Genomic DNA, 14,599 nt, shown 5'->3' on the forward strand with positions numbered 1-14,599 from the left:
GAGGGTGGTATTAACTTATCCATTTAACAGATAAAGAAACTTAGATCCACAGTCCGTAAAAAGGGACAAGGTCAAGATCTATTCTAGTTTGTATTTTTGATGGTGCTAGAGTTTGAACTCAGAGCCTCATATATGCTAATTTAGTTTGCTACCAGAGCTACACTCACAGCTCAGGGCCAAGATCTGAACCAATGGTATTTTCTCCACTCCATCCTCTGTCTTCTACCACACCCACTGAAGGTACATCAATCAACAAACCTTATGAAACCCTTCAGTAAATTCAGGGGAGCTTCTGACTCTCAGAACTCTTCCAAGGAAGGCTTCAAACACAAATAGGAGATGCCAGCCAGTAGGTGGGCAAGGCATTCAGGTGTTTGACGCCCCCAGTCACCCCAGTTGGGAGTACCAGTGGGCATCAGCTGCGTTAGTTTGCAATCTGAAGCTCAAGCTTCTTCATGCATGTTGTTCAGAGGGCTATGCAAACTTGGGTGAATGGCAGAGAACTGTAAAGGAGAGGTACAGTCCTTTCTGACAGGGACTGGAAAGACTCAGGCTGTGAAAGTGAAGCCTATTGAAGGTCCATCAGCCTGGGCTGAGCCCAAGTTTATCACAGTGAACTACAAAGGTGATAGTGGGCCTGTTCCCTCTCTTCTGTCTTAAGGCCCCTTTCTGGTCTTCTTTTCTGTCTGCATCTGATTGAAACCCCAAGTAAACCACTGGCTCCTTACCACTCCATAGGCGATGATGTCAGAGTACATCCTCATCTCTGGGTACACACTGACCAGGTACCACCTGAAAGTCTTACACTGCAGCTGCTTCCTCAGAGCCTTCCGTGCTGTGATGTCCCCAATGTCAATCCCTGAGTCCTGTAAAGAAGCAGAGGCAGAGATGCAGCTCCCACCAGGCCCACTCTGTATGTACTTGCTATGTAGATCTACATACTTCTACATCTATGTACTTGCTGGGACCCAGGACCTCCAGCCAAGATTCATAGACTTTCTGGTAGAGGGACCCTGTGAGGAACTAACTCATATGTTCTGCAATGCAGCATTCACCCCATAACTATGTTCACTTAGACTCTAAAATAAGAGGTCCATATTAAAGGGGACTAGTATCTAGTAAAGTAAGGGGGCTGAATACTCCACTACAGTACAGTTTAAGCATTATACATTTATTAAATTGTATTAAACACAATTGCAATACTATAAGAGCATTAGCTTTGACAAGGGATCACTATTAGATCCTGTTCCAGGACACACACACACACACACACACACACACACACACACACACACGAGTATATATATATCTCCCATGTTCATCTGCACCTTATCATAGGAGCCTTTTGTATATCAAGAATACACACACACACACACACACACACACGAGTATATATATATCTCCCATGTTCATCTGCACCTTATCATAGGAGCCTTTTGTATATCAAGAATACACACACACACACACACACACACACACACACACACACCTTTCTGCTTATTAAGTGACTTCTGCTTTTGTGTTTCAAAGGTTCAGTATGTTTGTACTGTGTTTTTTCCCCCTGAAAATTGCATCAAATCCTTTTAATGGCAGTGAGAAATGGTTAGTGGTCTTTCTTAGACAAGGGCACTTTGGCCTTTATTATTAGAAAACCATGAACACTCCTTTTCTCTTTTCCTAATATTTAAGTATAGTTGGCTTATATCTCTCATCCAGAATCTGTGGCTGCTAAGGACCTCTGAATAGAATTTTAAGAAGTCTTTAAAGACATCTTAAAGCTTAAGAATCTTACCAAGGAGCTGTCTGAATAGGACGAGTCCTAAATTCAATGATTAGTAACTTTGTAAGAGAACAGAAAGGAAGGCTTGCATATTTAGAAGCCCATGAAGGAGAGGCCCACATAGAGACCCAGCAGACCTAAGTGATGAATACATGGTCTCAGAAGCCAGGAGCCCCCAGATGTTGGAAGAGACCAAAGGAAAAAAAAGATGGATGACTGTCTAAAGCCACTGGAGGAAATGTGGCTCTGCTAAGCACTTTAATTTAGACTTCTGGGTTCAAGGCCTACTGGAAAAAAATGTTCTGTTGTCTTAGTCAACCAATTTTTGTGGCTAATTCATTTGGACAGTCTTAGAAAACTAATAAAAAATTGGCTACCCTGCAAATGGCTCAGTATTTCTGCCACAAAGTCACAAAATTCCATGTGACCAAGCCTCAAAGAAAGGGTATGAACAAAGCAACATGGGGACATCCTTGGCACCCAGGCTGTCTTTGGGCAGGAGAAGCAGCAGCTTGGAGGATTCTTGAACTTTACAGAAGGAAATACAGATGTTTGCTACAGGCTGGTTTCCCGTGTACTGACTGGCAAACTGATTTTCAATTCAAGTAGCTGGATGCAAGTGCTGGAAGCTGCTCTCACAATTTTGGGACTGAATATGGTGGTGAGGGTGCAGGTGAAGAGGACAGCTCTGCTCCATGCATGGCCTGGGGGAGGGCTCAGTAGAGTAGCAGGTCAAAGCAGACAGAGAACTCACCTGCATGACTAATAGCACCGAGAACAAGAATGAACATATTTAGGTTTTCTGGGTGCTGAGCCAGTACTCACCAGAGTCTTGATACATATTCACTAATGGATTCTCTGGGCTCCACCTGAGTAGGGCTAAAAGGCTTCTGTTCTGAATAGGCAGTGGCTGATAGAGAGGGAAAGTAAATGGAGAGAGATGTGCCTGTGCTTGAGCCAGTACTGGGATGATGATGGTTGGGATGCTTCCAGGAAGACATGGCAGCCAAATCTTTCTTTATTAACTAATGGAGTTCCTATGTGTTAGTAATTGCCTAGACAAGTAGGAACACCTCATGGTCTATGCCTGAAATGGGGATCTGGAAGAGGCAGAGAGGCAAACAGACACATGAGGCAGGGAAGGAAGTAGAGAGTAAGGGGAAGACTCTACATAATCCAGCTTGCAGTGTTGGGTACCAGGGGGGTTGCACTGGGGCCAGGTGAGCTGTCAAAGAAAGCTTCCTGGCATCTGACATGCTTGAGATGAGTCTAAAACATGAAGAAAAGCCTGGCTCCTTAAGTCGTCATCTTGTGAGCCTAACATAGGTTCTGCCATCTCTACAGACTTACTGACCTGAATCTACAGGATGAGACCCAGAGGAGCATTTTCTAAGTTTTTCTTGGGACTTGGATATAGCTGAATAGCAGGTCCCACTGGCTGGGAGTTAGGGGGAAGACACCACAAACAGAGCCAGGCTGTCCCACCCATTAATAAACATCAGTACTGCTTCAATGAACCTTACCACCCCTCTGCCTTGTGCTACACACTTCAACACAAACATGCACGACGAAATGCCTTCAGGAAGTCCAGAGATTTTCCCAGTACTTCCAGCTTCAGGTAGGCATTGGATTCCTCAACATTTACTTTCCAAAACTAGTTCAACTAATCTCTAAGGCCAGGGCCAAGCCATTATAAAGTTCAGTCATATTTGAGAGTCACTGGTCTAATAAGATAGAGGTTGCAGACAACAGATTATTGTCTGACAGGCTGGTCATATGATGAGAGAGGCATGTAGGGGGAGGAACATTTCCCATGCTTGGGCTGGCTTCCTGCATGAAAAGTCACAAGACTTAAGCCTGTAAGGATGAAGGTTTGTTAGAGATGGGAATTGAACGGGAGGTGGTCAGTGGGTAATTTCAGGTAGAGAGAACAAGTGAGCAAGCACAGGGTTGAGAAGTAGCAAGACCTGCCCCCTCCAACAAAGACTGTGGGGGTGCAGGTGGAGGGCCCCAAAGGGGAGAGCCTGTGTCAAACGGTGCACCTGGCCTCACCTTTGTACTCTAAGAATCCTTCACAGATTTTGAAGAAAGGCAATGGATAAATAAATAAATCACTTAGCAAGGATAGATTTGAAGGGGTGAAGACTTAAAGCAGGGCAATCAGTCTGCATGGGCAAAGCTTGAGTTTCGATGCAGCTGGATATGGCCTGGTTAGGAAGGCTCTGTGATTGACAGAATGGACTAACAAGACAGGAGGAAGAAAGGACTATGAGCAGTGTCCAGCCAGATACCCGGCAGATGATAGCATGAGGAACTGAGACAAGCAATTAGGAAGAGGAGCTGCCTTGGATGGAAAATGATATCCTTAACTGTGGTCAGACTCAGCCTGAGTGCCAGAGAGGATAGCAGCAGGAGGCATCCAGAAGGCTGTTGAGATGCCAGTCCACAAGGGAGACTGGAGATATTAATTAGGAAGCCATCAGCATGTGTGTGGGATAGACATCAAGAGCAGAGGCTGTTACTGAGAGGGGCAGTATAATGAGAGGCCGATGAAGGGAACATGTCTGGGGAGAATTTAAGCAACAGTAGAGGGAGGATAAACCCCTTAGGGAGAAAGAAGTAGCATGCTGAGGGGGAGAGGCTTTCCAAGAGTATGGAACCACAGAGCTTAGGAACCACGGAATATCAAGGAAATGAGAATTCTGTGGGTTAAGAAAAGTTTTCTTAGATTCACTGTGTGTGTGTGTGTGTGTGTGTGTGTGTGTGTCTTTGTGTGTGTGATTCTGTGTCTTTGCGTGTGCCTGTCTGTGTATGCACCAGTGTATGTGTTTATGTGTGTCTGTGTATGAGTGTGCGAGTGCGTGTGTTTGCGTGTGTCTGTGTGTATGCACTTGCATGTATGTGGGTACATATAGAATCCAGAAGAGAAGAGTGTTGGATCTCTTAGAGCTGGTGTTACAGGTATTGGATGGGGCATCTAGCTTGTACGAGATGGAAGTATTATCTCTCCAGCCCCAGGTGAAGGAGTTTTCAACATCCAGAACATTATGCACTCAAGAGGTCAGTTCATGAGAGCTTTGCCAAAGGCAGATGAGATTGGGATGTGACAGGAGAGTGGTAGAAACTGGGAAAACCCTGACCCTGCAAAAGTTCAAAAATCTTAAAGAAGGGAAGTTGGAAGCTGGAAGTGACATGGGATGTGGGAGGGCGTCCTGCAGGTCTGTACACACGAATGTGTCAGGGGGAGAGGGAGAGAGAGGAAATGGTTTGTGTGTGCATGAGTGCACATCCATTTACTAGATACCAATCACCTTTTTGTGAGACATTGTTTCTCACTGGCCTGGAGTTCAGTATGTTAGCTAGGCTGAGTGGCCAGCAAGCCCTGGTGATTGTCAGTCTCTTTCCCAGCACTAGGAAGATTATAAACACATGTTACCACCCCAGGTATGTTCTGGGAATATAATTCAAGTCCTTGTGCTTTTGAAGAATGTGATTTACTGACTAAGCCATCTCGTCAGCTCAACAGAAACACACTGATTTTTTTTCCTCTATCTAAAATCTTTGCCTGTACATTTCCATGTCTAACTGTTTTCTTTCCCTTATCCCTTCAATTGCTTGGTGCTTGGTACTTGGTACTTGGTGCTTAGTGCTTGGTGCTATCCCCTCAGAGGGACCACAGGCAAATATTCATTTTCACTGAGTTTTGCATGTGGCATCATCTACCATTCACTGGGTTTGGCCAGAGTAGGGAAGACTGGCATCTTTTGGGATGGGGCAGAGAGAAGGGGGCAGACATGAGTGTGATACTAATACTGATCTCACACAGAGCTATGGGGTTCACCGGTGAGATCCTGGAGGGGTGACATTTTCAGCACCCAGGAACACCCGCAGTGGGAATCAGCATCCTAGGTGGAATACTGAGTCCAAACGCTCACAGCATCAGCTGAATCCAGAAATATGGGAGTTTCCCTAGAGAGCCCTTCCTGCCAGGGATTCAATGGAGGTTTTGCTGATTTACACTGGGGATCTTGGCTCCCCCTCACCGATTGTAGGAGCACTCAACTCAGGTCCCTTTCCCTGTGGTGGTGGAGCACTAGAGTTGGTACATGCATGCCTAGTATGCATGAAGGCCCAGACTCCATCCAGGATGAGAGCTTGCCTAAAGCTGCCACCCAAGGCCCAGCCTACTTTTTAAAATAATTCAGCCAGAGCCACATGCAGTTGGCAGGAAGCTCAGGGTACAGGGCTTTCCCATGGAAACTTTAAACAGAGAGAAATCATTTCACTGTTAGAGAGGACTGGGGGCTTTCTGGAGATCAGCCAAGGTCCGGGGTGGGTGGAGGGAATCCCTGGCTTGGGAGGAATGACAGAGGCCATGCAGTCAACAGTTTTGTCACACAGAAGGTGACAGGAGCAGTGAGCTCAGGCAGGCAAGTGGGTAAGCAGGTTTGGAGTGCGACAGCTGGCATATGTTGGGTTCTCCCAACTCAGCATTTGAGAGTCATTTCCATACAACACACGCCAAGGCGAACAAAAACTTGGAGAGAAATATTACTTCTCCTCTGACATGTCTTCATATAAGTGGCTAGAGGAATAGAGGACAGTGACAGGCAAGGATGGGGCTCTATGAGACCAGAAGGTCATAATCCTCATCACCAATTGAGGATCCCTGCTGGAATGTGTCTTATTTGCATCCATACAGCTCAAGAAATCCCACAGATATATGGATTTTCCTTATTCTGCTTGGCCCAATGGAGAGGCTTAAAGCCAGTCTATATAGAAATTAAAGTGCCCTTGAGAATTCACCCTCATTACTGTTGCATTTACATATCCATCCTCCTGAACCACAAGGCACCAGGGAAGCTGAGACAAGGAAGGAGACTTAGAGCCATCTGAGCCACTTTTATTTGTACATTTTTTAGATAAGATCACATGTAGCCCAGGCTACCCTCAAACTCACTATGTATTAGAGGATGATTTTGACTTTATGATTCTCTTGTCTCTACCTCCCAAGGGCTGGTATCACAGGCCTGAGCTATCACCACAGCTGGTTTTATGCAGTGCTGGGAATTGAACCCAGGGCCTTACGCATGCTGGGCCAGCTTTGTACCAACTTGAGCCACATCCTATTTTCTAGTTTTCATTTAAAATGAGGCCCCTAATGTTCTGAGAGAACACACACTCCTCCAAGCATGCTGCATGGTGTACATAAGCAATGTCTCAGAGACTTTTGCCAGCTCCTTCCTGTATGTAGTAAGTATGGGCTTGACAGTCTAATGTGGCCAATGAGTCTCTGAATGTCCCTGAGAAGAAAAACCAAGTCTAGTGTTTTGTTTCAGACTTTTTTTCTCACCAAACTTGAAATTTTGCCCTAGCCAGGCTGCCCACCTCTTGTGGTATGTTCCATGCCATGTAGACATGACTTTTGAATTCATCCATCCAGACTTCAGCTACCCTGAGGGCATTTCTCCGCACGTGGGCAGTGAGGTCCTCTGTGTAGGGCTTGTGGGCTCGCTCGATGTGGGCAATCCGAGAGCAGGGCAGGACCTCCACACTCCCGCCACACTGCCATACCTGTAAAGGCAAGGAAAGGATGCACCCATCAGTTCCTCTGCTGCAGGTCACCCCAAAAGACGAACAGAGCAACCCAGCTCTCTCCACCTTCTCTCCACATACTGCCATGAAGGAACAAGCTGGGTCTTATCCCCCTCCACCTCCTGCAGTAGGGATATTAAGTAATTAATTCACAGCTTGGCTTTTATTGCCATGAGTTTGCTTGCAAAAAAAATGTGCGTTTTTCTTCCATCCATGAGCTCCATGTAGCCAGAGAACCCAGATGCTCTGAGCTCAGGGGATTGTGCTGTCCTTGAGTTAGCAACACCCAACTTCCCAACGATGGCTCTATACCACTACACTGCAGAAAAGGACCAGTGGGACTCCAGCTCAGAAGTCCATCTTCAAATGGACCTTCAATGATCATGACAAAGGTCAATGGCAGCTACTGTTAAAGAGCCCAGTGGTACTTCTGTCCCCCCTTCTTCCATGGACTTCTGAGGGGAAGCACTCCACACCTTTGGTGACAGTGGGGGTTATTTGCTGAGTATGGCCATTTGGGAGTACGGCGGGGAACTTTCATGTGTTTGACACTTGCTCACTAACACCAATAAATCCTGCCACAGGATATGACAAAATTCGGATTTATTTAATTGGCTGTGTTCATTAGGAAGGCAAGACCTCTTCTCCCACTGACCAGTATTACATTAAAGGGTCCCCACAGCCATGTCTACTGGAAGGAACTTTGCTTAGTAAACTATTTAGAGTCAAGAGAAAGGAGACAAGAATTCTGAGTGTCAGCTATGTTCCAGGCCTGGGATGTGAATGGGGCAGGCCTGGGGAGCAGGCAGTTAAACATAGTACTGTTGACTGAAGGTTTGCAACCAGATTGTGTTAGTCCAGCTCCTGGCTCTGCTTCATGCTGGCTGTATGACTCTGAGCAGTCACCCTGACTCATATGTGTCTCCATCTTCATCTCCACGGGGATAATAACAGCACCAGTCTCATGAGTTCCCCGAGAGGATTAAATTGATAGCACACAATGCACCTGGTACATTACAAGCCTATCCGTGACCATACAAATTGTAACATTCTGAGGAGAATCCTCAGAACAACCTGTGAGGCCACTGCTGTTATCTCCAACTCCAGGTGAGAAACACGGTGGAAAGGGTCCTTGCACAAAGCCATGTGGTGGGTACTGGTGACAAAAAGGTCTGCCTGACTCCCAAAGAGGCCGAAGGCAGAGCCATTGCTCCTCAGAGGTGACCATGTTTTAAGAGCAGTTAGCATCTCCAGGGCTTGACTCTGGGGGCCAGGAGAAGGAACATGGCAGGCTTTGGGCTGTGCCTCTTTCCAAACTTCCCCGTGCTAGGACTCGCCCATCCTAGAGACAGTGCACTTTGCCCCAATAACCTGTGAATCCAGTGACAGCATTATTGACAACACAATGTGGCAGGGTAATTTTTCTTTCTGTGGCTGGAACGAGGTTACTACTTGTCATATTTCAACGACGCACAACAGAATGTTACTCACAGCAGTGCTCTTCGGAGTCCTGCTTCTCAGAGCCAGCTGGCCATTTCTCCTTAAGAGTGTGCATGCCTGTCTTCATCACCAGAGCCATGATGGTGGTACCCCCCACACTACCTCCCACCCTGGACGGTGCTCCCAACACTGTGGAAACACAGAGCACAGAGTACTTCTTCATCCAGCATTCAATGTTTCCTTTATCAGCTAGACTTTAGCACCTGTAATGTGTTTTCCCACCCCACCCTCCTACCTAAACTCAATGTCCAGGTATCAGTTCAAAGTCATTTTCCCATACCCTGCTTGGTGGTCGTCCCCTCCCCCTCTCACCAATTGCTTGCTTAATTATCTTTCTTCTTTCACAATGTTCTTTATGTCCTGCTCAAAATTCCCTTCTGACATGTACTACTACATGGTTCTCAGTGTAGACTATGGGTTCTCAGGAAAGGCAGGTCACTTGCAGCCTGGGAGCCAAACATCAAGTTTAATAGCACACAGCTCTGGTGTCCGTAAGAATGGGATTCAGGATTTTACCTCTGCTAGCAGCTGCTGCAAATCTTGGCAGATTGCATCTCCTCCTGAACTCCCTTTCCACCCAGTAGAAGAGAGCGATGCAGCATGAAGGTATTTAGCCCCGTGCCTGCCCTGTTATGACTACCACAGGGATGGAGACAGAGGAAATGAGGAAATCAGATACAAGGGCAGAGCATCTCAGCCAATTTCTACCCTGACACGGGACCACAGGAATGGTGCCTTTGGACTTAACTCTTGTCTAATATAGTCATGTGATAGTTCCTGACTCCCATAGTCTGTGTCTTTGTATTATAACAATTATTAAAATCACTGTTATTTGACTTATTCTTCCCACTCATTTTGGAGGAATGATTTGGATGCGGAGGACAGGTTACCACCCCAGCAGAGAAAGGTACAAAGGTCATTGCTCAGAGACTAGGAGCCCTTGGTAACTCAGGCAATCTGTAGTCTCTTCCATTCTGTTGGGCCTGTCTATGGAGGTACAGCCCTCCCCTTGGGTGTGACCTGTGAGCTCTTGGAAGCATCTGGTCTTTGGAGTTAGAAAGCATGGATTTAGCCTGTATATACATTAACTTTGCACCCTACCAATGACACTGAAGACAACTAGAAAAGGCTTGTGCTTATCTATTCCTATGTGACAAATGGCTCTGCTGGCCAAAGAGAGCCTCTGAAGTATTATCCATAGATGACCTCAGAGCTCCTCTCTTGGATGCTGGACACGGTTAGAGAAATAAATTACTAGTATTTGAGTGGGTTGTGTTAAAGGTTGTGTCAGGAAGCTTCCACTAGGGGCAGGAGGCTATAGAAAATGAGGAAATAAAAGAGAGCTGGTCTCAGTACAGGAAATGCCCAATGCTTGGGAGCAAGTTGCAAGCCAGTTGGAGGGTATGGTTTATAGTTCCAGAGGTAGAGAATGCGGGGGGGGGGTGTTGGATACCAAAAGAATAGTTGAGAAATGAAGACCAAGAGGTCACAGGTAACAGACAAGCAAGATTCACACTCTACAGTAAGAGGGTATAAGTCTACAGATACTAGGAACACAAGACAGCACAGCAAACCATGCCAAAAGCTGTGTCCTGTCTCCTTTTATGGCCACTGGAATAAATGATCCTAGAGCACAGCAAGCCCCTTCCAGCTCCTGCCTTCACATCTGCTAACCCATCTCCCTAGAATAGTTGTTGCAAACTCAACAATTTCTTTGACCCATCACTACTAAGTTAGAACCTCTTGGAACATCCTCAGTATCCACACTTCTTAATAAACATTCATATTTTATTTATGTACTTATTCTTTAAATATCTGTCTTCCAGAATTGGACTTTAACCTTCACAAACACAAGGATATGTCTGTGCGCTTTCCACTGAAAATACTGCACCTTCTTCTTGGTATATATTCAATAACTATTAAGTGAATGAGTGAATTGAGGGTCCTGGGATTTCACTGACTATAGGGACATAGTTTTAACTAGCTCAGCTGGATGCCCTAATAAAGCCCATAAACATAAAATGTGGCCGGATTTTACTGAACACAGTGACTTTCTTTAAACCCAGGTGGTTTTTTCAGCAAACTGCTGACATTAAAGAGCAAATTACTGCCACCAAAGAGACTTACTTTGGCTGCAGAGCTTAAATTAACATTGTAAAGCCCAAGAAGTCATCAAATGTGTGGAGAGCAACACATAGGTTTCTCTTGTGGAGCCAAACACTCACAGCAGAGTCGCCCCTATCTCATAGATGCTTGCACACAGCTCCAGAGGAGCTGCAGGCCTGTTCCCCAAAGGTGACCAAGAGTCTCCAGCAGAGTGTGTATAATAGCTTTACAAGAAAAGCCCTGACCCTGTTTCCTTCTCTGAAAAGGCCTCACACATCGGTGTGGGACTGCAAAGAAGCACTGGTTTCTAGGGACTGGTGGAAGAGGGTATGGATTACGACGGCCACATAAAAGCCACTGAATTGTACTTGTCTGTGGCTGCCAGTGGCCTTTTTCCCTGGGGGATTTAAATGAGATTCAGTATGAATACTGCTCACTAGCAAAGCCAGCCCTGCTCAGGGGGTCTCAGGAATGAGGTCTCTCTGCTTCTCTTTCCAAGACAAAAGTCACTGGGATGAAACCAGGGTCAGTTCTCTCTCTGTCACTTCTATAATCAAAGCTCCCTGTCTTAATCCTGCTTTTTACCAAGCTATCAAGTGGGGTTGACAAACTCTGGTCTCTTTTACTTTTACATTTGAGAGTTTGAGCTTCATGGCTCATACCTCAAAAGATGACCAGGGCTTGAGACACAAAGGACAGAGCCGTAGCCTGAGTCACAGTTGGGAGACACTGAGGCAGGACAACAAATAGTTTCATCTACTTCCATGTTCTATCCATTTGCATCAATGTAATTCTGTGTGTATCTATGTGTGTGTGTGTGTGTGTGTGTGTGTGTGTGTGTAGGTGCATATGGTCTGTTTTGCCTATTGTCTGTGTGTGCATGTATACATGTGCATGTATGCATATATGTAGAAATATGCATCTCTGTGTGTCTGTGTATATAGGTGCATGTATATGCACATGAGTACCTTTGTGTTTGTATACATGTACAGGTGCATGCATGTATGTGTGTCTATGTGTGTTTATATGTGTAAATGCATGTGTGCATATGACTGTATGCAAATGTCAGAAATCAATTAAGGTATTGTTTCTCAAGCATTGTTCACCCTGTTTTATGGTAACAGTCTATCACTGGGACCCTGGGATCACTCAATAACCTATCCCAGGGAACCTGGCCCAGGGATCCATCAAGCCATCAATCTCCTTTTCCTAGCACTGGGATTACACGACCACATCTATTCATTCTCTCTCTCTCTCTCTCTCTCTCTCTCTCTCTCTCTCTCTCTCTCTCCTTCCCTCCCTCCTCCTCCTCTTCTTCCTCCTCTCTCTTTCTTTCTTTTCTTTTCTTTTCTTTTCTTTCTTTCTTTCTTTCTTTCTTTCTTTCTTTCTTTCTTTCTTTCTTCACTTCTTTCCTTCCTTTAAAGTCAGGATTCTGAAGACTAAACTCATGTAAGTACTTTGTTGACTGACTGAGCTTGTCTTAGGTCAGTACTACTCAGGATTCTGAGGCTTTTACCAAAGGAAAAAATGTATTGGTGGTATTAACCATGGGTAATGTAGATTGGTTGGTCCCCAGCCTTGCACTTCATAGCCATCTCCTCTTCAGCTGTATCTCCTTGTGACACTAATGAGTTCTTGTTTCTTGGCACAAGGTTGCCCCCGTCCTCTCAGCCCATAAAGCTTTCTTTCCCACTCACCATCCATCCAAAGCCAGCCTGACTCATTCCTCCAAACTGTTTGAACATGTGATTAACATCGCTCATGTGCTCCTGATTTCTTGGCTTCTGAGGCCAATTATCTTTTTATGTGTAGCTATCTCGCCTAGTTGGCCATGAAAAGCTGAGATACGAGTGGAAAGCAAAATCTGGGCAGGATAGAAAAGGATGGTGAAATGAAAGATCCAAGGCTTACCCCAGAAGAGGACTGGGGGAGGGGACCAGAAACTCATTTGCAGACTGGCTTAGGGGTCAGAGAAGTAGGCAAGCAGCAACACAGACAAGACAGCCCCTCACACATGGCTCTCATGCCCAGTATGTCACCATGCCCAGTATGTCCTTCAACTGGGCATCCCACTCACCTTATCCAGCCACAGCCTTGCGTGGGAAAATAGATGGAACAGGAGGTTCTATCTGAGCAAGGCTAAGGGTCAGCAAGCCATCAACATGAGTATGAGGCAGGGGAGGAGTCTGGATGGATACAGCATAAACGCAGAGGTAGCCTCTGTCCAAATTTGAAAATCTTTAGTTTCTAGAAAAAAAATTATACTCCTTAAGCAGACTCCCAGGATCTCTGAGAGCATCCCTCTCTATCCCTGCAACATTACTCACTCTCAAAAGCCAGTTATGCTGGCTTCACTCCATTCCTGAGGACGGCCATGTTCGTGAACCTTTGTCCCTGTTTTCTTTACTGGGGCCACTACTTCCCCATGAGTATATAACACATCTGTGTAACTCTCGTCAGCCTTCCCTGGACACCATAAATTTGGTTAAATGTCTTTTCCATGAACATTGCTTACACTTCCTCTTAGGCAGCAGATGTGATAACTCTGAGAGAGAGAGAGAGACAGAGAGAGAGAGGGAGAGAGGGAGAGAGACAGAGAGAGAGAGAGAGAGAGAGAGAGAGAGAGAGAGAGAGAGAGAGAGGAGAGAGGAGAGAGAAACAGAGACAGAGAGACAGACAAACTCAGAGACAGGCACATTTACACACAGACCCTATGTGTAGTTTAAAGATACACTATATAAATGTTGGCATATCCCCCCCCCCCCCGGAAACAATGCTTTCTTTTGCAATCTCTTAGAAAACTACCCGAAGGTAACCCATTATCCTGGAGTTGGGTAATGATTTCTTTACCATTCCCTACCCCACACGGTGCTGTCTTTGAACACTATATAAACAGGACCACCACATATGCTTCTTGCTTCTTGTTTCATTTCTTTCTCTCGCCTCAGCATTCCATTCTATAAATACACACTGATTTACTTATGCATTCTCCCCCTGATGGTTGGCAGTGTTTCCAGTGTTATGAATAGTTCCTGGGAACACTTTTATAATGTCTCCTGGGGCCCAAGAGTGGGCATCACTCTATGCATTTTTGCCTTGGGTACAAGTTAGATGCGCAGTCAACTTTCCCATGGAGGAGAGAGGCTGCTTCAAATAGTGTCTCTCGGGTGGCTCCCTCCACCAGCAAAATGAGACTCATGTGGCATCACATCTGTGGCTACTGTTTCATTTAAAGATTTATTTTATCTTAGTTTTAAGTGTGTGTTGCATGTGTCTGTGTATGTGTGCATGACTGTGTATAGATACCTTGCCTGTGTGCATGTGAGTGTGTGAGCAGGTGTGTGTGTGTGAGCATGTGTGTGTGTGTGTGTGTGTGAGAGAGAGAGAGAGAGAGAGAGACTGTGTGTAGATAACTTGCCTGTGTGCATGTGAGTGTGTGAGCAGGTGTGTGTGTGTGAGCATGTGTGTGTGTGTGTGTGTGTGTGAGAGAGAGAGAGAGAGAGAGAGAGAGAGAGAGAGAGACTGTGTGTAGATAACTTGCCTGTGTGCATGTGAGTGTGTGAGCAGGTGTGTGTGTGTGTGAGCATGTGTGTGTGTGTGTGTGTGAGAGAGAGAGAG

At 45.7% G+C, this 14,599-nt stretch overlaps 1 protein-coding gene across 1 annotated transcript in view; it reads right to left on the reverse strand.

The window, feature by feature from the left end:
• The window catches only part of Galnt18 (polypeptide N-acetylgalactosaminyltransferase 18), a 311,052-nt gene that overhangs the window by 43,138 nt on the left and 253,315 nt on the right, over positions 1-14,599 (reverse strand). Inside the window, 2 exon segments of the mRNA NM_001079884.1 lie at positions 729-866; positions 7,169-7,354. Coding sequence (NP_001073353.1) covers positions 729-866; positions 7,169-7,354 — 324 coding nt within the window.

The sequence above is a fragment of the Rattus norvegicus genome, chromosome 1 (genome assembly GCF_036323735.1).
Source record: "Rattus norvegicus strain BN/NHsdMcwi chromosome 1, GRCr8, whole genome shotgun sequence".
NCBI lineage: Eukaryota > Metazoa > Chordata > Mammalia > Rodentia > Muridae > Rattus > Rattus norvegicus.